Below are 20,842 nucleotides of genomic sequence, written 5' to 3'. Positions count from 1 at the left end.
CCAAAGAGGCAGCTCCTCCATCTTCGCGCATGACAGGCACGCCGGAACCACAGTAGCGGGAGGTACTGCTCGACCCGGCTGCTGGAGAGCAGTGGTAATCCAGCAGTGACAGCGCAGGAAAATGCCACGAGGACAGCTACTCGCGTCCACGGTTGTCCCAGGGACCGTGTATGCGGTGGCGGCGATTGTGCGAGCCTGGTTAATGAGGGGCAGTCGGCTGGGATTTGGGATTTGGGATGGAGCCGGTAACCGTATGCAGGTGCAAGGGCCCTGGAACGAACTTATAAAGGGCTGCATATGCAGTTTCTCCGAAGTTTTTGGACGCGTCGCGGGCTCTCACTCTTCGACTCCCAAGGTTTCCAAGCTCAAATTATGGCGTCTATGAGGTCAATTGCTGCTGCGGCAGCTCTGCTTGTGAGTGCTGTGTCTGCACAATCCTTCCAGCGCCTGGGAACCTGCCCTACGCTTGGTAAGTAGCTGAACTCTGAGTTGAAAGCTCCAGGGCTCCAGCTAACAGAAGCTTCAGGATGCGTCTTCCCGCCGGACCAGTAAGCAATTGTATCTGCCGAAGCTCAACAGGAGCACCCACTGATCGATGCATGATAGAGCCGACTTCCTCGCCGGCCAGTACTTCGACATCCGTCTAGAGGTCCACGCCCCACAGAACGGCTCTGAAGCGATCGGTTTACCGTTAGACGAGGCCTTCACATTTACCATCGCCAAGGGAGATGGCGAGGCTAAGCCTGTGACCGAGTTCTTCGGCATCGAGGAGGCGGAGCTTGAAAAGTGGAACTTCACTTGGTACGAGGGTGGGTCGACTAGAATCAAAAAACTTAGCCTGGAGACTGATTACGATGCAGACCTCTTTGCCCGCGATGCGAAGAAGCCTTCGGTCGTGGACGTGGCTGCTAAGGCCTACCGAAGACTTGCTCTCTACGAGCCGGGCGAGTACACCGCAACGCTGCACTACAACAATGGTAGCGCTACCACCGCAAACTGGTTCGTCCGCGACCTAGCCGAAGAGCGCAAGGCGAAGAACATCATCCTCTTCATTGGAGACGGCATGACCACCAACATGATCACGGCAGCCCGCTTGATCGCTCACAAGACCATCAACGGAAAGTATCAGAGTCTAATGCAGATGGACAAATTCCCGGTTCTTGGACATCAGATGACGCATTCGATCGACTCGTTTATTACCGACTCTGCAAATTCTGCTTCCGCACTGTATACCGGCCACAAGAGCAGTGTGAACTGCTTGGGTGTATACGCCGACTCTAGCAAGGACCCCTTCGACGATCCCAAGGTTGAAACCATTGCCGAGATTTTCCACCGACTCACCGGTGGACACGTCGGCATCGTCTCGACCGCCTACATCGCCGACGCCACGCCTGCTGCTCTTACAGCCCACACCCGTGCACGAAGCGAATACGGCGCCGTCGTTGACTCCTTCCTCAACGGCATTACCAACTATACTTGGACCAAGTGGGACGGCCCGGATGTTCTCTTTGGCGGAGGCGCCGAGCAATTCTACTCTCCCGAGCTAGGCGGCGAGACGTACCAGGAGAAGGACTACTACGCCGAGTTTGCTAAGAAGGACTACAACGTCCTCTGGAACCGGACTGCCCTTCTGGCTGCCCCCTCAGACGAGAGGGCACTCGGGATCTTCACCGTTTCGAACATGGCTAAGTGGCTCGACCGCAACGTCTACCGCAGCAACCTCAACCAATCGCTCCACCCCTCCGGCGACGAGTCCCCCGCGCTCGATCAGCCAGGCCTCAAGGAAATGACCCTTAAGGCTATCGATATTCTACAGGCACGCTCGGGAGACAAGGGTTTCTTCCTCATGAGCGAAGCCGCCTCTATCGATAAGATGATGCACGTCCTTGACTACGACCGCGCACTTGGCGAGCTTCTGGAGCTTGACGACACCATCAAGGCTACCGTACAGAAGCTTAACGAAACCGGCTGCCTCAAAGAGACCCTCATCCTGGTCACGGCTGACCACGGGCACGGCTTCGATGTCATGGGCTCCGTGGATACGACGTATCTCATGGCGCAGAACACGGACCGCAAGAAGCGCGACGCAGTTGGCACGTATCAGAACTCAGGTCTCTCACAATACATCAACACCGGTAACCTTACATATACCGACAGCAACTTCCCCTCTAACTGGGATCCCCGCTACACGCTCTTCCAGGGTCTAATGGCCGACCCCGACCGCCGCGAGACGTGGTCTGTTCGCAAAGACGGACCTCGCGAGCCCGCTGTCGAGCTCGAGGAGGATTCCGAGGACTTCTACGCCAACCCTGAAGATGGCGAGGGCGGCATTCTGCTGAATGGCACGCTTCCCGTCGAGAACGACCAGGGCGTGCATTCGCTCACCGACGTGCCTGTCTTCGCCATGGGGCCGTGTCAGGAGAAGTTTATGGGCGTGTTCAACAGCATTGATATCTTCTTCAGCATGGCGGAGTGCTTTGGGCTGGCGAGGGGGACGCCTTCGTAGTGGAGGGTTGACTTGATGAGCGATGATACATGATGAGGTGAGAATGTATATACACGTAGATAGTTATCCGGATATGAATGGTTAGTGGTACTGCATCTCACAAGTGGAGAGAAGAGCGCGTGGTTGAAGAAAATGGACAGTATGACCCGACTATATTCTCGGACACGCCTAGGTCCCAGGGCCAATCCAGCCCTTCTCAGAGAAAAGAATAGGCTCTCCTTGCACCATTATCTGCACATACTTGTGGAAGTCTCACAATTCCTCAGCAATCCGGTCTAATTGGTGTCCGGCGATATAGTCGGCTGCTCGCGGGGCATCCTTCGATGGACATCGCGCAAAAGGCTGGGAGCAGATCCAGGAAATGAGCATATCATACGCCTCATCTGTGTAGGGTACCTCAATCTTTGACACTATAGGCGTGTTAAGTGTCAATATTGTCGCTAAGGATGGACGCACTGACAGAAGTAGGTTTCCAGCAACGTCCCCAAATATTCCAAAGCATTCTTCCCGAACAACAGAAGCAAACCGCCGATGCAAAGCGCCCGACTATAGATGCTTGGGCCGCCAGTAAGAAGGGACCAGGCAGGGGTGGTTGCAGGGCCAAGGCCGGGGAAGAAGAGGTCCAGAAGGGGCATCTGATCGAATAGGAAAGATTGATTGTGGGTAGGGCTCGCGTTTCCAAGTGAACCCATATTGGAGAGTGCTTTGAGCGAGTGAGTTGGCAGAAGGGCGTAGGAGTGAATTGATACGCTTGAAGATACCTTTCTCGACGGGCGAAACGGCAGCTCTTATACCCTTGGAGCGCAGCCAGCGGACCGTTCCGAGCTAACCAATGTGATATCAAATGAACATTGCATCCATGCATGGCCGGATAGTCGCAGCTGGAGCAGTTCATACCCCGCAGAAAGTGGCTGTATGTTTGAGGGGTGCATATTGGCAAGTATCTATTCATCGGTACCCCCGGAGTAAACACGTGCAAGCTCTGAAGGCGAACTTACCTGCGCAAGCTTACCTTTACAAGCTTACCTGCACAGCTTCCAATCTGGCTATCTTACCCCTCGTAGGCTTTGGGGAATATATGCGGTAAGTATCACGATCGCACAGGATGGGCTCAGTCATAGTCTGCCACGTCGTTTGAATGTCGTAGAGGCATTTGTGCCCAACAGTCGTCCGGGTTGTTGTCGGGCTCTGCCCCACCTTCCACCATCACGCGCCCTCGCCTCAAAGTCTCGGATTTCTACTCTTGACTTGAACACCAACATCGACATATCTGTCAAGCTCGGAAGTTTCTATTGGAGACGTCGTCGAGGAGATCGGGTGTAACTGACCTGCAGCCGACGCGCATCGGGATCTGTGTAGGCGAGTGCTGGTCGGAACCTACTTGTAGGTCTCGGTAGCCCCACCCAACTCGCAGCAATACCACGAAGAGAGATTCAGAATGAGTACTGGGAGCCAGCACCTAAGGAAGAGGAACTATCACAGCTCCTCCGACATTCAGTGCCGCTGCCGTCCGCCAGGCGCAAGCCGTTTAGGCTACCATCCTCGTCACCCACCTCTTTGCGATTAGCGTCGCCTGATGTCTAGGCGAAGTCTGCCTGACGCAAGTCTGCCCCATACAACCTCCTCACCGCCGCCGCGATGGGCAAATGCAGCAGACCGCAGACGGTAATTGGTGCACTGCGCGTAACCGCCTGCACCGTTGATGCCTGGAGCAACCCCGCTCTTTAGCCGCCATTCTATCCACAAAGTATAAGGTCGTATTCCGTCACGCGAACCTCTTCACATTAAATCTATATATCCTAAAGTGTTGCTCTATTCCTTCCCCCAAAGTTACCTCTCTAGTATTTTTTCGTTAGAATGCCCCCCCTCAGGCCAGTTAACATTGATGATGCCAACTTGGCCTATTACTACACCGTCTAGCAGACATCATATGGGCCATACTATCGGCTCAACCAAATCAAAGATGACTTCCCCGCAGGTTTCTATGGCTCAGAAAGGCTAGTATAGTCGCCTCATGTTTAGCTGTAACTAAATCTTTGTGTATAGGGATGCAGGGCGTAGACAGACTACGACTGCAGCGGTAACTGCCCCTGGACTGACTACTACTACTGCGAGTCAAAGTAGTCCTAGCTGGACATCCAAGCCTGTCTCGCATTTCAGAGTCGTGGCGCATACAATGGGACCGGTAATGCAGGGTGGACAATTAAGTCAGAACCACTGGACTATATACATGCTTACGAGCACGACGGGGTCTGTCCAGCTTAACATGCAGCACGCCGACACTGTCTCCGACCGTGGTAAGCTTGTGGTTAAGGAGCATGCCTATATCCAGTCGAATACGGCAGTACAGTTCTGGGATATTCCTGCATGCGCAAATGTTCTCGCTGGTAAGGTTTATGACTTTATCCTGACTAAAAGACGGCACAAATACAACATGGCCGAAGGTGGAGTAGGGTGCCGTTGGTGGGTGTAAGTTGTCTCCCATTTATATCAAGTTATCTGGATCGGCTGACGACGGTAGGCTTACTGTCATGAGAGACATTGCTGAGAGCGGGTTTTCGGAGGGAAGCAGTGTAGAGCAGTTTCTACCCAATTTGTCGTATAATTACTCCAGAGGTGTAGCACCTATTGCTTTAGCGATGAAGCAGGGTAGCTTCTATTAGATATGAATTTGAATTTGTTGAGTTACAGCCACCATAAAATGTTGCTTGCTTGCAGATTTCACCAATCCGTCCCGCCGTAGCCAACAACTCTATTAGCGCAATAGTATGCTAAAAAACCCGCTGTTTTGTTACGAGCTGTCCTCTTGACTGAGACCGAGGCTTACTTCCGTAAGGGGAGGCAAGGGGTGTGCTTCGGACACGGATTATTCAGTGACAAAGGGGTAGAGGCAATGAGACTGTAAATCGCAGGTCGCAGTAGCAATTTATCAATAACTACGAGGAGCCATAAGGAGCGAGCTCCTCTTCGTTATATACAGGCGCCCCTTGGCGCGATCCCACCTGATCCCACCGCTCCCGTCCGGGATCACCGGGATCCACGGGATCACCCCTTAGCGTGCTCCCGTCCTGATCCCATCCTCGTGACCGGGATCACTTCCCTTGGCGGGATCACAGTGCGTAGTCCCACGTGACCTCTCACGTGACCGTTCCCGCTCCGTAGTCCTTCTCTCTGATCTGCCTTTGGAGCGGTCCTTCGTCTGGTCGATCCTGTGATCGTGACATGTTTGTTAATCTTTTTCGGGCTGTTAAACGATTTGTGGAGCGAACGCAAGCCGCGCTCGATCTGGTCTACCGCTATTATGTAAGCGGCCTTACCTAGTTTAAAGGTCTGGCGCGGCGAAGCTTCTGCTGCGGCCTGAGCACTTTTCACACCAATCCCCCAACATGCCGACCGACACGGAAACCACCATCCCTGAGCCCAGCGAAACTCTACTGATTCAAATGTGCGAGCGTGCACCCCTGATCGCTGGTTCATCTTTCGGTAATCGAACCGTCCGGCTTTCTGATACTCTTGTTGCAAAGTATGGCATGGGCGTTTGGATTGAGGAGGCAAGAAATCAGGAGTATGCTCACGCCCACGTCGATAGATCAATACTGCACGTTCCAAGAGTTCTGCGCTATTTTGAGGATAGCTCACAAGGTTCAAGAGTTGGGTATTTAATCATGGAGTACGTTCACGGTACACCTCTCAATTCCATGGAAATAAATGTCCCTACTATGACGACTGTTGCGAAAGCCATTAATCATCTCTCTACCATACCAGTTCCAGAAAGTCAGGGCCCTGGTCCTATTGGGCAAGGTGTGGCTCGGGGCTATTTATGGCCGCCAGAAGGTGTAATCTTTACCGCCTTCGAAGACATGGAAGCATGGTTGAATAGCCGATTAGCTGTGGTCTGCGAAGAACGACTTAACTTGTCTTGCCCTCTTGCCATGCGCCGCATGGATCTGGTCCGTCGAAATATCATCCTCAAGGCGGACATGTCGGTATGTTTTCTGGACTGGGCCTTTGCTGGATTCTACCCAGAGCTATTTGAGATACGATATCTTCGAGACCTTCTTCCTGAGGACCCTATCTGGTCGGAATTCCTACTGAACCATATACACCATCCTACACCGGATGAGGAGCAAGCTTTAGCACTGCTAGCCGTCCCCGCGGCGGTGAACGAGCGCTATTTGTATGCATCCCAAGTTTCGAGATATCTAATGCTAATAGATGCAGCTTCGGGACATAACTTAGCTGGCACTTCGGCAGCCGCCGCGCTGTCAGGGCCATGGGCCGCATTGGGCACTACACGTCGTCTTTGCATGGCTGCTAGCCGACCAAATAGGCATCGGCGCTGCTACGTTCGGCGCAAGGCGAGCTATATGCAAAGCTCACGTCCATCCGCTTTGAGCCGATGGTAAGCGTCGGCGGCGGAGGCCAGAGCGCGGAGGCCCGTCGTAGGAGATATCGAGATCGGCGAGCCGGGGGGCAACAGCTGGCTGGTGGTGGACCAAGACGATCGACGTCGCGAAGAATTCGGATCGGCCTCTATCGTAGAGGAGAATGGTTTGAGATTGACGACGGACGGGCCTTAACTAAAAGTCTTTCTTGCGCAACGTGTAGTAGCGCACCTCTACTGCGCCAGATGACCGACCTAGGAAGCGTTTATATATCTCCTTCCGCTCCGTACCCTGCTTATCTTTTAATGAGAGTAAACGGCGGGGAGTGAGATGAGATGGAAGCGGAGCCCACTTTCTCCCCCTTATCGCCCATGATAGCAGGTCCGCCCCATGCCTAGGCTGACGGTGCAGTCCACTGTGCTGCTCGTCGCGCTGCTCGTCGGCATCCTGTCTGTCGAAGCCGTGGTCTCGCCGCCTTGCTCGTCGGCTGCCTGCCCATGCTCGCTGTATACGAGGCTACACTAAGTGCTGCGACGGCTGCTTCACCGGGTGGCTTGCAGGCTGCAACAGCTGTTGTTAACATATTAGCACGCGTCTCAGGCAGTTTGCGTAGGATGTGGTTGCGGGTATGCAAGCCTCTGTCTGGTACGGCCAGAGTTGTGGAAGCCTGATGCGATGGCCTTGAGTCACTGCTCAGACGCCGTACTGTTCGGATTGGGCAGTATTGCTTACGTCTCACCGATTTAACTAACGCGACGCTATTAATTGTGAATAGCAGCAGCTGACCAGCTTGGACTACGAGAAAACTGTTGCATCGAAGGCCGAAAAGTCCTATTACGCCCACTTGATCCCAGCTTCGTTTATTTTGCTTTCGTGGGCTCAGTGTACGCTCTAATATTCCAATACGAGAGTGGGGCCTGAGATACCATGGATTATGCCGTCTTCGGCAGATGGGAGAACTCCTCGAAGACCCAGGCCATAGCCACGTCCACCGCAAAATACAGGACAGGAGAAGGAACGCCTCATTTTCGGAATCCCGTCGCGCCAAGATGACCACTTCCTTCAAGTGATCCCGACCCTTCAAGCCCTCCTACTATGTATGCTGACTCGGCTCCGTGGTCTCATCCGCCTGCACGTCCGGCGCTTGTCAGCGCTCTGCAACTGGCTGGCCCACGGCGTGGCATTCTTGCATAGCCGCTTTCCCTTTGGAACAGTCCGCTACGGCACCTGCGCATAACTACAATCCAGCCACAGCGCGCAATCTTCGGGCTGCGTCGACATCATGAACGATGACTTGTGGACTCCAATCTCCAAGTTGGCAAGCGGAGTTGGGGCTTCTGTGTTGTTAGAACTCTTTATTCCAGCCTCTTCCCCGGTTCATGCACCACGCAAACGGTCCTGACGTCGTTGGAGGCTACAGCGAATGGGCCCCAGGTCGCGGGCAAGAAAAGCCTGAGGAGGACCTCTTCCATAAGTTCGGCAAGGCTCTCACCAAGGCTGGCCTCCCGATACCCGCACACCACCATGATCTCGAGCCATCAGACGTCATCATCATCGATCTTTGCTAGCGCTTCTCGTCCTTGACTATCTGGCCTGCTGTCTTTCTCCGATTGTTAATTGCACCGGCCACGCTACGCTCGAACGATCCGCCGCGACGAACGCATGCCGAAAGGGCCATCTCACCGAACTCGTCAAGCACTGAATTTCCAATTGAAAGTTTGCAAGTTTGTGCTCCTAAACATATGCTCCAGCGTCAAAGCCAACATGCAGCCGCATTCCGAGGCTAAGCGGAAAGCATCATCATAGATCTAGGGAAAGCGTAACCTCGCCCGGGGTCTTGCTCAAACGGACTTTCCACGAGTATATAGATTACGGCTTACGTATCGCCAGAATACCGCCGACCCTCTTCGCTTCCAGAATCCCTTGCCGATAGTCTCCCTCGCCGCCGGCTTATCACGGTTCCCGCTTTCTACACAGCCTGTCTTTACGCTTCACACTTCCAGCTTCCTAATGTATTGGCTTCCTACCTTCTACGGCTCCCATCTCCTCCATTCCCATCCATCACCGCCTAGACCATTAGCTTTCCGCGCTTCCAATCTCGGCTTCGAGGGTCTAGGGCGAAGAGTACAGAGAAAGAGGCCTGTGACAAACACTCCACGGCAAAAGCCCTCCGGCGAACGGTACACGAAGACGGAAAGAGCGATGCCTCCAGAAACGCCGGCCCGGGGGGGTGGGGGGAGGCGGCTCGCCGCGGGATGCACACGAGCTCCGCTTCGCCCCTGCTCCGCTTCGTAATCCCATGACTCGAACGGTCCAGACGGCTGCCGAGACGGGTACCCGCTTTGATAACCATACAACGAACCCTAAACTCATGGCCGGCTTATCCCCCTCGCGCTCCCAAAACACACCGATATAATTCGTACGCATACACCGCAGCGGGGCACTCGCAGCTGGCTCGGTACAGCGAGGGGAACATGAGGATCATCGTTTTTATAGTTTCTTCTCTTCACGTTTGGATTACCCTATTCATCCAACTTTACTCTTCCTTCTTCTTCTTCTTCTATTCTAGTCGTCGCACTACGGATTTCCGTGCGAAAAGCGGGGCCACACCTTCACCTGGTTACGCCCTTCCTACAAATTTCCCAAGACCTCCACTGGCTTCGACACCGCCCTCCATTCACCTTTCATCAGTCACGGCGTTTTTACACGTACCTCAAGACCTCCATCAATTTCGGCACTTGTACATCAATACTAACATCGACGGGTTCAGCTTATTCGGCCAGAGATTGTATTCGTTCGAAACGGGGTTCCAGTTCCTGGTGCGTCATTGCGAGCGCGGCGCATGTCGAGGCGGCAAGTTCGGGCGATCTTCCTAGTTGCTTTGTCAAGAAGGCGAAAGAGGTTGCGAGTCTCCGGCAATGCTTTACGGTTTTCCTCAAGGGCGGTATCGCCCGCTCAGGACCCTAGTTCCGAGTAGTAGTTACGTCGTCAGCAAAATCAGTAGCAGCGTCCGGGAAACACTCGGATCAACCGGTGGGGAGAAGGCGGCGCGCTCAGTCCTCTCAGCCGCCCGCAACCGGGTAGTGGCGCATGTGGGGACTCGTCTGTGCGAGTGCCATCCATCATCATAGCTTCCCTTCGAGTACATCGCTAACGCCTCTGAAGGTCTACCGCGGCCTCTATTTCTTCACTTCCGCGCCAGACAGCCCTCCGCCACATACTACCGAACTCAACATGGCTTCCGATAGCATTCCCGACATTGGAACCAAAGAGTCTAATGGTCGCTGACGATTCAGGCGCGGAAACAAGCCCCCTCGAAGTCGTCAGCGGGCTCTATAGTAGTAATGGATCCCGCTAACGTTGAACTAGCGCTTGCTTGAGCTACATAACGAGCAGCTGCATGCGCAAACCGACACCCTCGTGAGACACAGCCGCGGCTGCAGCGGAAGAGGACTGCCGGCGGTGGCCATGGACGGTAATCCCCACCTTCCTCTCCTTCACACGTCCGACTACTGCCGAGCCACAAACAGCCAGTCAAGGCCAGCGCCATCAAGCACCTCGGAGAGATTCCCAACCTCAGAACAATGACCGAGCAGATTGGCCAGTACATCCTAGACTATCTACAGAATCACCGCAAGGACCATAGCAATCTTTCGCAGCGGTGTTGCAGATCGTGAACGTCGCTGCTCACTTCAGAGAGACGGATGTAAACAGATAAACCCGGTGATCTTCACACATACATGAAGAGGATTCTTTTCGACAGTACGACGTTTTGACATTGCACCATGAAGGATCCTCGGGAATGCGCGGTGAGAGTCCAGCCCGCGACTGCGACTATCGCCCCCGAGGCTGTGAGATTGCGAGGCTTAAGAAGGAGAATTTGGATGCTGAAGTTGAGGCGTTGGCGAAGGAGCTACGAGTTGACGAGGATCAGGAGGAGGAGCGCGAAGCGTGAAGCCGTGGATGATAGAGTGGAGAAGAGAGATGATATAGCTGCGAGGCGAAGATTCTATTTGGAATGACCTGAATCCTGAACGCGGTCTTGGATTGCGGTAACAAGAGAACTGCATACTCACACCCTTGGTCGGCCTCGAAGATTTGGTGATGCCCTATTTCCACATGTCACGGATTCGCGACGGAACGTCTGGTGGCCCGTATGCGGTGCTTAAGCGGAGCGTTAATTACTTATAAGGCCCTTCAAAGCCCTCAACGCCTCATTACTTCTTTTTAATCGTCCAGTTCCGCCTACCATGCTCATTCCTAGTATCTGCTAACTAATCTACGTTGGTAGAAAGAATTGTTTGATTACCAATGGCGATAAACCGCCGACCTCACCGATGCATGCAATTGCAAGGACTTGGACTGAAGGGTGGTGTAGAGTCAGTTCGTCGCTACATGTACAGCCTTCATGATTGGTAGAGGTATGGCATTCGGAAGCCCTTTCGTGGTCGGTCCATGCCGGCGGAATCGCTACTCCCACCCGCCGCAATTGCCTCGCTGGAAACGTCCACTTTCCAATTGTCGGCCAACCTTTCCTGCACGCTTTTCGACACAGCCGCACAAAAGCGGTCAAGCCCCGCTGCCAATCCAAGCGTCTCGTTTCAAGCCTTGTCGATCAAAACCTGTATTCCGAGACCACAGCCACACTCCTCCGCGGCAATCCAGACCTCGGAGGATGAAAGCCTACCAGCAGTTCCGCGATCGTTGTCTCTTCGCGCTCCTAGCAAGACCACATGCAGGTTCGCTTAACAACTGGGCTTCTCTTATCTGATTTTGCGCTCCACGATATGATCTGCCCGACCGGGATAGTAGGGGAAAGAGAACGAGCCCTCTGCCCAGAGATTATCGACGAAACTGATGTCCTTACGAAGAGCAGGATAAGACCACATCAAGTATCCAAAGCCGGGCTACACCGAAATTCTTGGAGCATTTTTGGAGTGTATGGTGCTCGATCCGCTCGTTTCCAATTGCGGAGTGCTGCATGCATTCCCTGGGGGCTATGCATCACCTCGTCGAGCCTCTGTGTCCCTTACCCCTTTCGCTGCTTCTGGTCCGGCCCACTCCCGACCATGTCTGCCGCCCCAGGCCGCCGGATTCCGACAGTAAGAGCGATAGCGGGGATATGCCGCCTCTATGGCGCCGTAGGGGACTTCGCAGGCCTACAACTCCTCGAGACACCGGAGCGCCCAAAAACGAAGTTTCCGAGCAAGACGGCCTCCATCTATCGGAAGCAAAAGGTCCGGAAGGTCGCCAAACTGGTCATGTGCCATGTGGACTAACCGTCTCCTTCATGCGCATCATCGCATACTCCTGCTCCGGCGCTCGGTCCTCCGGGCACCCGGATGTATCACGATGGTTTCCGGATGCAATATCTGAGTACTTATTAATGAGAGCTAGTCTCGACCCCGTGGATGGAATAGACAACGGGGCCGCCTGAGCGTGACGCTGTCGACGATGGTGCCACCGATCTAGTTAACTGTGCTGCGTGCATACAGCAAAAGCGTCAAATTTTGACCGGTACCGCTCCAGAGGTCTCGACGTTCAATGCGGCTGAATTAGGCCGAATATTGCCGTGCGCGAAGCTCTGCGAGTATATCTCGAACAAGGATTACCTCTATCTCACGGAGAGTCGTGTATGCTGATATCTCTTCGGGTGACAGACGCGGTTCTGATCTATTGCTTCTGTTTTCCGTCAATAGGTAAAGCCAGCCGGACCCAAGCACAGCTCGGCGTCGATAACACTGCCAATATGCCGAAGCATTGCGTGGAGATGTATACGTAGTTGCACGGTCATCGCCGCCAACCTCGCTACAAGTCCCAACACGGATAGGCTCTGATTGCCGAGTCCCAACACGGTTAGACTCTAATTGCCGAGCCTGACACAGGTTAGACTTCGCTTCAGAGCAATGAAAGGCGACAGCGTCCTTCGTCCTCAGCTCACAGTATCTGTTTATGCTGAGAGCAACGGTTTGGAAAATCCTCTTCCAATCTGTAGTGTCCAGACATACAAAGGATTTCACGCACGTGATGTTTCATTCACAGCTTAGCAACCAGCGTAGAGCCAGCCCAGCATCCCCGATATCGAGATCGTTCAACTTCTCTTTCGTCAGGCCCACTACTCCTACAATTCCAATCCTCTCGTCACCGGAAACACACATCATTCCTCTGCTTTGTGGCTCCACGTGGCCCGCCATCCGGACAGAGAGCGGTCGACGGTTTTATCTCGTCTACCCTCCTAGCTCGTAGTAGTCGTCACAGCTCTGGGATAGCCAACCACTATATAGACTCTTTAGGCATGGTCCACCCGCCAACCTTCGTGGCAATGTCAGAGATGAAGACGGAGTTGAAGACGATAATGGCGGTGTTCTCGTCCCGTTTCTATAGGGATCAGCTCTTTATTTGAATACTGCCTTCTTCGACAAGCGTGTGAAGAATAGAAAGTCCAACCGAAAGACTATATGCAGAGGCAGTAGACTGGATGTGTGGGGCTAAGAAGATATTGCAGCTTCGTGCGAGTCAAAAATTGGTGTTGCGCTTTGGGACGCATCGCATTCTCTTCGGTCGTATATGGGATTCTCTCAACTTGGTGTATACGGAAATCCTTGGAGCAGGTCGAGACACTTGGGATTCCCGGACGGCACTCTCGGAGCCACGAGCGGCTCCGACCCCAAACCATTCCCTGGAATCAACTCTCTGGTATCACGAAAAATATCCCGATCCGTCATCTGCGGTGTCGCGTGCTTTGGCGGCTCCTTCTTTCCAGACCCCGTGTCAGTCGGCATGAACACTCCCCCATAGCAAAGCAACCCATAAAAAGCGTTCGAGGCTTCGGCGCCCCTTCCTTACCAGACGCAGGACCATACATCCTCCAGCATCAATCCTCCACTATTTTCGGCTGATTCGGCCCTCCAGCAACACAATAACGTCTCCTTTGAACCCCGGATGCGGCCGCATGGGGCGCTCTTTCCAATTGCCGATTTCTCAACGCATTTTTGACCCAGCCGCCATAACGTCCACGCCACATCATTGAGTTTGAGCATTCTCCACAGGCCGAGCCCACACCTGCCGGCGACCAGTCCTCATTTTCCGTTTGGGCCTGAACAAAGCAGACCGTACGTCCCCTCCACAACCGGCAGCACGAAGATCTCTGGTGGGGATGAAGACGGAAACCTCTGGACGCGAGCGTGCAGGTATTCAGTGAGGTGGCGTCGGCGATAGCTGGGTGCGAACTTCGACGAGTCAGGCAGGAAGGTTATGCGTCAAGGGCCAGCCGTGGGCTTAGGCGAGAAGTTCTCCTGATCTAGGCAGTAGATTTACCCTGGTGCTCTCTCACGGATCCGGGTTTGCTATTCTTCGTATGTCAGACTAAAGAGTGTTCCCCTCTGCCTTCTCGAGGTCGATGTCAGCTGCGCCGTGACATACGGGTGGGCTACCTGCAGTGGGTGCAATACGTTTATCGACAGGCTGTGAGCGGCTTTGATGATGTCTGTAGGCGACACTAGGTAGCGCATGGCGCTCGTGACTGGAGGTAATGTCGGCGTGTATGTGGGCTGCTGCAACTGAAGTAGTAATTATCTCGCCGTTAAGCAGTAGGATGTGTGGCTTACGCGCGCATACGCGCAGACAGGGGGAAGGTCGAGGACTTGATTTTCCTTAGCAATCCTCGCAGTGGGTGTCGGTCATGCTGCGCATCTGGAGTTCCTCGAAGACCGCCGGATCGATGCATGTGGTAATCGATGCGCTAGCTGGCGTCGTCGATCGCCACTCGCGCAGCCGCCGAGGCGCAGGGGCTCAAACCAATTAACGAAAACGTAGAAACAGATATTTCGGTGCTTTCGGGATTCCAAGCGCTCTAGGGACACCACGTGATCCTCCACCAAACTGACTATGCTTGAAGACCGCAAGAGTTCCGCGGAGGACATTGGCATATTGAACTGCTTGCCACGTACATAACCTGACCAACACCACGTCGCTCCTCAATCTAATTAGTGCTCTGAATCCGTGTGCGGGCCGGGCATGTAGGAAGGGTTTGTAACAGCGGGATACTACAAGATGTGGACGAGACTAGGTTTAATTTTACAGAGAGTTCTGTTGGCCGGTATCCGGGGTCGTCCAGGATCGACCGTAACCTCGCTCGCGGGAAAGATCGTTGTCAGCTGGCTGACTTCGACAGAGCCGGTTGACCAAGCGCGTCATCGCGCTCCGCGGGAGAGTCGAGACCCGGCGCACTGCGGCATGCCTATGTGCCATATTTCACTGTGGACACTTTTCCTTGGGTGTCTTGGTGAAGGGCACACCCGCGAGTCGCAACTCGTTTCCTTAAACTATCATCCGCAGTTCTACTTCGCACAGCAGTCTCGCAAACAACTGCAGAATCCGGGTTTTGGAAGATGGCGACTGCGCGCTCGGCGAGGATCGACGTGAAAAAATTGAAGGAGAACATACAATTCGATTCACCCGGTATCGTCGAGGTCAGCAAACGTGGAGGTGGACGTTCCCGAACACCCGCAATATGCGGGACAACTGCATCAATGTCGCCGAGTCGGACGTCGTCGTCTCCAGCGGTGACCATGTCTCCGCTCGTGAAATCGCGGAAACGGAATCGAGCTGGTCGTCCTTCTCGCTGCTAGCCTGGGCCGTTCCTCATGGAATCGGTCGAAGGGACCCGATCCACTGGCTCTCAAGCCGCTTATGGGCTGATTTCGAAGTTCAGTGCGTCATCCGGTAGGAACTTGAACGTCTGAAGAGATCAGATCCCAGGATCTACTTCTCTGCCCGCTCGGTGCGTCGAAGGTGATCGGATTGGCCAATAGTGGCGAGAAGACCGAGTTGCTGAAAAACAAGTACGATTACGGCGTCGCGATCAAGTACGACGAAGTTCTGATTCGCATCGAGCGGACGCAATCGACGGCGTTGCCGTACGCGCCTCCGTTAATAGTGGTGGTATTGTCCTGCTCGCCATCGACATTGACGTCCATGCTGGAACCGCCTCTGGGCCCGAGGTGGCTGGCGCCTCCGCGTCCATCCTCCGCGGTCTGCTCGATCTGGGGATTCCGGGTCCACCGGAATGAGCATAATGTGGTGGCACCTCGGGAGCTTGAAGGTGCTCGCCCGGCCCGAGGTAACCTTGCCCTGCGCTGAAGCGTGCAGCGAGTAAGGCTCGTAATTCGATTCAGATGGGCGGCGAAAGCGGGTAGTTGCAGACCCACCGAGCCACGTCCAAGCCATTTCCGTAATGGTGGACTCTTTGGGGTGCATCAGCGATATCCTTTTGCTCTGGCTTGTCGGAGCCGTACTTCTACATTCCCTCTTTGTACGACCGAGAGGAGAGAGACGGGTGCGATCGCGGTTCGGGCTCTAGTGGGGGAGAGAAAGAGGGCGTTGGATATGGAGGTGGAGGATTTGAGGCCTGAGCAGAGGACGGCGGTGATGTAATTGAAATCTAGCACGCTAGTCTATATCGGGGCTAGCGTGTGTAGAATCTCCATAGCTCGACAAAGTCCTTCACAATGCGGCGGCTACCTGCAACACTACTGGAAGAAAGATTAAGAGAGACCGCCATTACAGTAGCCTCCGAGCTTTGTTCCTGCTGTAACCGCAGCTATCGATGCAATATTGAATTTCCCGCCGTTTCCTGCGTGAAAGATTCTGCCACTGAGCTTGGGCAAGAATGGGAGCCGGAGATAGGGCCGGGGGGGAATTGAGGCAGCAGTGACATCTGAGGACAAGACTTGGTGGGCACAGCATTGGCTGGTCATACGAAGGAGCTCATATCTTTTAAGAGGCCGGAGTTATCAGGTTTATCGAAAAATCGGCGGCGATGCTTGGCGTGATGTTGACATCAGAGCGACGCCTAGAGGACCTTGCCGATCCACACTTACGTGAGCTTATTTTTATATGCCTTTTTGTAATTTCACACTCAACCCCGCTCGTTCTCGTTCTGCATGCTCTCTAGTCCGCGATCCAGCTCTTGCTTCACGGCCTGCAGCTCGCCCCCAAGGATAGCGAACCACCACCAATTTTCCGTGGCCGGTGCCACCTAAAGTTAGGAATGGACCATGTTGAGATTCCCAGATGGCCTCGTCGAGGCGAAGATCAGGGTGGTGCTATCCATGCACGCAGGCATCGAGATCGATCTCGCTGACAATGTCGGTGTTGACTACTACGAGATCCAGCGGCCGGTGCAGGCATAAGGTTCGGGGAAAACGGTTCCAGCTTTGGCCCTGCCTCTATCTGGTTTCCCAAAGGGCAACGCCATGCTCGCCACCCTATCGATGCTAAGATGAACCACGTCATACAACGAGAAGAACGGCCGCGTCGAGTTCGGCTTGCAACCTGCCTGACGCCCATTTACGCATGAGACCTCCCACGAACACCGCATAGGGAAGAGTTGTCTCGACCTCGCTAGCTCTGCATTCGGTGGCATGCACGAAATCGCCGCCTCGGGGCTCGCGAGAGCTTGCGGAAGCTGGATAAATGAGCCGCCGGATCACCAGTCCCAGATTTTGTCTCTGCTCGACCTGCTGGTCTCACATCAAGCTCCGGAGGGATTACCGACATCGACCTTGTGCAGGTGCAGATGCGGATCGCGGCGGGCGGGGGACGGTCAGCCAGTGGACTTCCATTCTCTGGGGAGGGTCGATTTGTTGACGGTCAGCCCATTCGTATAGATCCGAGTTCGGTAGGGAGCTAATCTGTCGACGTAGGCATGGTCGTAGAGCTCCGAGCTCCGAGTGAACAATTCCCTGCTCTTCCGCTGATGCTCGCTCTTCCATAATGTCTGCTTGAGTTCGAATGGTGCTCCAGTAGTCGCCATACAGAAACGCCTCGTGGTGGGCCAAGTACGCACTGATCTGCAGAGACAAGCGTGGTTGCTGATCGGAACTGCTCAAGAGCCGTGCTTCGTCGCGCGAGGAGACGGGGAGGGACACGATGCCTTCGACCTCATGCCCACCGAGACCACCGAGGACTAAGGATCCGTCGACAAAATCTTGGCCGGAGTCCCGGATTCGGTCACCGGGTACCAGGAGTCCCTGGAATTAGCCTCACGCCATGGTCAGGTGGCCGCCCGGATCCGGATTGAGAAAGTCATCGAGCAGGTGAAAGCCCTCGTCAAGACTAGCGGCAACTTTCACCAGCTTATCGCCAATGCCCCAATGCACCTGAATCACTGCCTGAACAGCCACGGTAACCGCTTCAGCAACACCGTCATCTGTTGAGGTCGGGAGCGCGTGGGTCGCGCATACGCTCCGGGAACGAGTGGTTGCCAGCCATCGGGGCAAATGGACCACACCCGGAACGTTTTCTCGGGGCGCGGGGTCTGAGCCTTGAAGTCGGTGATGCGCAGGCCGAAGCCGACGAGGTTCAGCTGGGTGATTTTCATTGCCAGTCTAGTTGTTGCGCCCGTGGACTAGAGGAGCATGGACCTCTTCATGATCAACAATCTTGGGCATTGTCATCCTGTTTAGTCAAGTCATGGTAGGCTGCCAGGAGCATTGTGTTTGACGCTGGTCTTGCGGAACTCGCACACGGCACTAGCGCGCCGCGAGCTCGTCCGGAATGTACCGCTGCCGCGCCATGGCGTGGGAAACATTCTGCGTATACTCGCGGCGCAGCGTCTGGGGCTGAGGGCTGTACCAGATGTTGGTCATCGTCAATTACGTCTCCGATTCGGGTGCCGAGCGGGCTCGAGAAGCGCGTGAATCAGTCATTTGATCGGCGACATCTGCCTGCATAAAGCTTGAAGACTTGTTCAGCGAATTTAGCGAGAAAGGTTGGAACAGAGTTTAGAGCGTAAATAACCTCAGCTTTGCGTTAGCCCCACCTCTTGTAGTACTTCGTCGAACGTCGGCCAACTGCAGACTGCAACTTGTCAAGCACTGCGCGTATATCAAACAACACCCCTCTCCATCTACACAACGTCGATAAGCCCGCATATACAGCTATCAGTATCTCCTTTCTCTTCTCTCAGTGATTTCAGATTCAGCGCTGGTTTGATGCAATCCGAGGAGTCTGGACTTTTCCTCGCGCTGCAATTTCACCAGAATTGCGGCTGATCCATGACGCCGAGAAATCCGACGCTTTCCCCGGCAGTCCGATCCGATAGGGCCTTTTAGTGTAGGAAGATTCCTACCATGACGGTAGGGGAAGGAGTCTTGTAGTTCTCGGTGGATTGCGTGGAGGTTTCGTGCACAGGCAACGGGCGACGTAAACGGCGCAGTTGCTGATGTAGATGATACTGGGAAATATCAGCCCCAATAGCCGCGAAAGGGCGACGTGGTAACCCAGCCATTCGTGCAATATCCCATGACATCCCCTTCGCCATCCAAAAGATCCGCCCGTATCACCCGCTGCCCCAGAATCTTGTCCCGCTGGTATTGCAACAGAGGGGGACAAGGTGCAGAATGAGCAAATACCCCGAACAAGATGGCTCTGGGGCAGGTGAAGAACAAAGGGTAGGCCTTTGAAACCCTAGATATAGCTCGAATGTGGTCTTTAAGTAAAAGCGGAAGGCGGTTGGAGAAGCGCTCCTGAAGTGGCAGATGTAATCCCTGCGGACCTCGTATGCAGTAAACATGGGTCTCGAGCAAGCGGATGCCGTACGGAAGCGGTTCTTTGAAGCCTCAAACGCGGTGGTTTCGTACGGTTGGTCTTCGTAGGCGGCACGATCTTCTTTCCTAGGAAATTAGCTCGCGTTTTTTGTTGGTATTGCAAACCGTTACGATGGGATGGGAGGAACGGTGCGGTCTCTCCGTCAACTTATTTCTGGTGATTTTTGTTGATGTTTGAGTAGGACACAGCATCGGTATTTCGGATACACTTATCTTACTCTCCTGGACTCCTGAGAAATTTGTTATCCTCCCACCTGTTTGCAAGTCAGCGGACTTCAATTAAGAAAGAAGTGGGAATGGGGGCTGAGTCTTTGATGAGATCTCCCTAGTCGATATCACTCATGGCACAATAACACCCACTCCGAAGAAACACCCCTACAAGTACGCCCCGATCCCTCTCCCCACCCCGCACTCCCTATATCATCCCCATCCTACCCCCGGAAGCCTTCAAGCATCCCCACGGCAAGAGCCAACATCCCCGCAACCACAATGACGCCTGCGCATCCGCGGAGCCACCAATCAACCATGCGCATCATCGCCGGGCTCTCGAAATCAAGCTAGGAAAGGTTACAAAATGTTCTCTAGCATCGCATCGTTACTTTACTCTTACAAGGGCCATATCTGCAGCCCGCTTAGCCAAGCTAGAGACGCGGACTGACCCTGACATGAGCTCCTGGGCTCCGAGCTCGATATCTATGCCGTCGGCGATCGTTCGTACCACTAGAGACGGCATAGCGTACTCGGGCGGTGGTGAGGGCGTCGTTTCTCGGGACGCTAGTTCGATGCTCGTGAAGTCTTGTGGGCGGGTGATCCTAGCGCGCTGTGCTGCATGATTGGGCTTGTTAGATCATGCTGATATCTTGCATATGACGATCGATACATGCGGCGCAAAGCAGTCGTACAATCGAATGAAAAGACAGGCGCAGGCATGAAATGGATAAGCCTACCATATGCGGTGAAGTAGTCTTCACTGAGAACGGAACTAGGCTTCAGTGCATACGTATTGAAGGACTTCATAATGACGGTAGATGAGACTTTAGACACGGGACGATGCGATGCGATTAAGTGAGGACGATACGCAAACGTCGAAAGAGAAGAGAGGAATGATGATCGACTACGAACGAAGGTAGCTTGATATCAGAGAAAATTTTCATCACCGGCTAACCTGCAGGGAAGGGGCGCGATGTTGAGGAAGGCACGAGCGGGACGTTTTTGCTGACTGCTACTGGGTGATGCCAGCTTGCCGAACCTACAAACGGGGATAGGATCCGATTGCTAGGGCCGCAACCGGAGCTGATGGGAAGGCTCTCCACCACTGCCGCTTCTTAATACCCTGTCCC

The 20,842-nt window shown here is 54.2% G+C and overlaps 6 protein-coding genes across 6 annotated transcripts; 3 read left to right on the top strand and 3 right to left on the bottom strand.

Moving 5' to 3' along the window:
• Nucleotides 1-418: 418 nt before the first annotated feature.
• BU26DRAFT_136518 (alkaline phosphatase-like protein) lies at nt 419-2,699 on the top strand. Its single transcript, XM_033819754.1, has 3 exons — nt 419-469; nt 527-809; nt 861-2,699. Exons 2-3 carry the CDS (start codon nt 596-598, stop codon nt 2,504-2,506), a joined length of 1,860 nt encoding a protein of 619 aa, XP_033689327.1. The 5' UTR covers nt 419-469; nt 527-595; the 3' UTR covers nt 2,507-2,699.
• Nucleotides 2,700-2,758: 59 nt separating this feature from the next.
• BU26DRAFT_500099 (uncharacterized protein) lies at nt 2,759-3,198 on the bottom strand (the record flags this gene model as incomplete). The annotated part of the gene is made up of 2 exons (XM_033826475.1): nt 2,759-2,916; nt 2,967-3,198. 2 exons carry the CDS (start codon nt 3,196-3,198, stop codon nt 2,759-2,761), a joined length of 390 nt encoding a protein of 129 aa, XP_033689326.1.
• A 1,106-nt stretch (nt 3,199-4,304) lies between these two features.
• On the top strand, nt 4,305-5,169 carry BU26DRAFT_546600 (uncharacterized protein; the record flags this gene model as incomplete). Its single annotated transcript, XM_033831850.1, has 3 exons — nt 4,305-4,503; nt 4,553-4,975; nt 5,028-5,169. The coding sequence occupies exons 2-3, from the start codon at nt 4,683-4,685 to the stop codon at nt 5,167-5,169; spliced, it is 435 nt and encodes a 144-aa protein (XP_033689325.1). The 5' UTR covers nt 4,305-4,503; nt 4,553-4,682.
• Nucleotides 5,170-5,872: 703 nt separating this feature from the next.
• BU26DRAFT_600057 (uncharacterized protein) lies at nt 5,873-7,031 on the top strand. Its single transcript, XM_033835145.1, has 2 exons — nt 5,873-6,683; nt 6,728-7,031. The coding sequence occupies exons 1-2, from the start codon at nt 5,893-5,895 to the stop codon at nt 6,738-6,740; spliced, it is 804 nt and encodes a 267-aa protein (XP_033689324.1). The 5' UTR covers nt 5,873-5,892; the 3' UTR covers nt 6,741-7,031.
• A 10,410-nt stretch (nt 7,032-17,441) lies between these two features.
• BU26DRAFT_559016 (uncharacterized protein) lies at nt 17,442-18,274 on the bottom strand (the record flags this gene model as incomplete). Its single annotated transcript, XM_033832651.1, has 2 exons — nt 17,442-17,924; nt 18,098-18,274. 2 exons carry the CDS (start codon nt 18,272-18,274, stop codon nt 17,442-17,444), a joined length of 660 nt encoding a protein of 219 aa, XP_033689323.1.
• A 1,659-nt stretch (nt 18,275-19,933) lies between these two features.
• BU26DRAFT_559015 (uncharacterized protein) lies at nt 19,934-20,519 on the bottom strand (the record flags this gene model as incomplete). The annotated part of the gene is made up of 3 exons (XM_033832650.1): nt 19,934-20,059; nt 20,113-20,327; nt 20,450-20,519. The coding sequence occupies 3 exons, from the start codon at nt 20,517-20,519 to the stop codon at nt 19,934-19,936; spliced, it is 411 nt and encodes a 136-aa protein (XP_033689322.1).
• Between the last annotated feature and the right edge of the window lie 323 nt (nt 20,520-20,842).

The sequence above is a fragment of the Trematosphaeria pertusa genome (genome assembly GCF_010094035.1).
Source record: "Trematosphaeria pertusa strain CBS 122368 unplaced genomic scaffold BU26scaffold_2, whole genome shotgun sequence".
Classification (NCBI taxonomy): Eukaryota; Fungi; Ascomycota; class Dothideomycetes; order Pleosporales; family Trematosphaeriaceae; genus Trematosphaeria; species Trematosphaeria pertusa.
The sequence above is the reverse complement of the archived record's forward strand: the minus strand, read 5'-3'. Positions and strand labels throughout refer to the sequence as shown.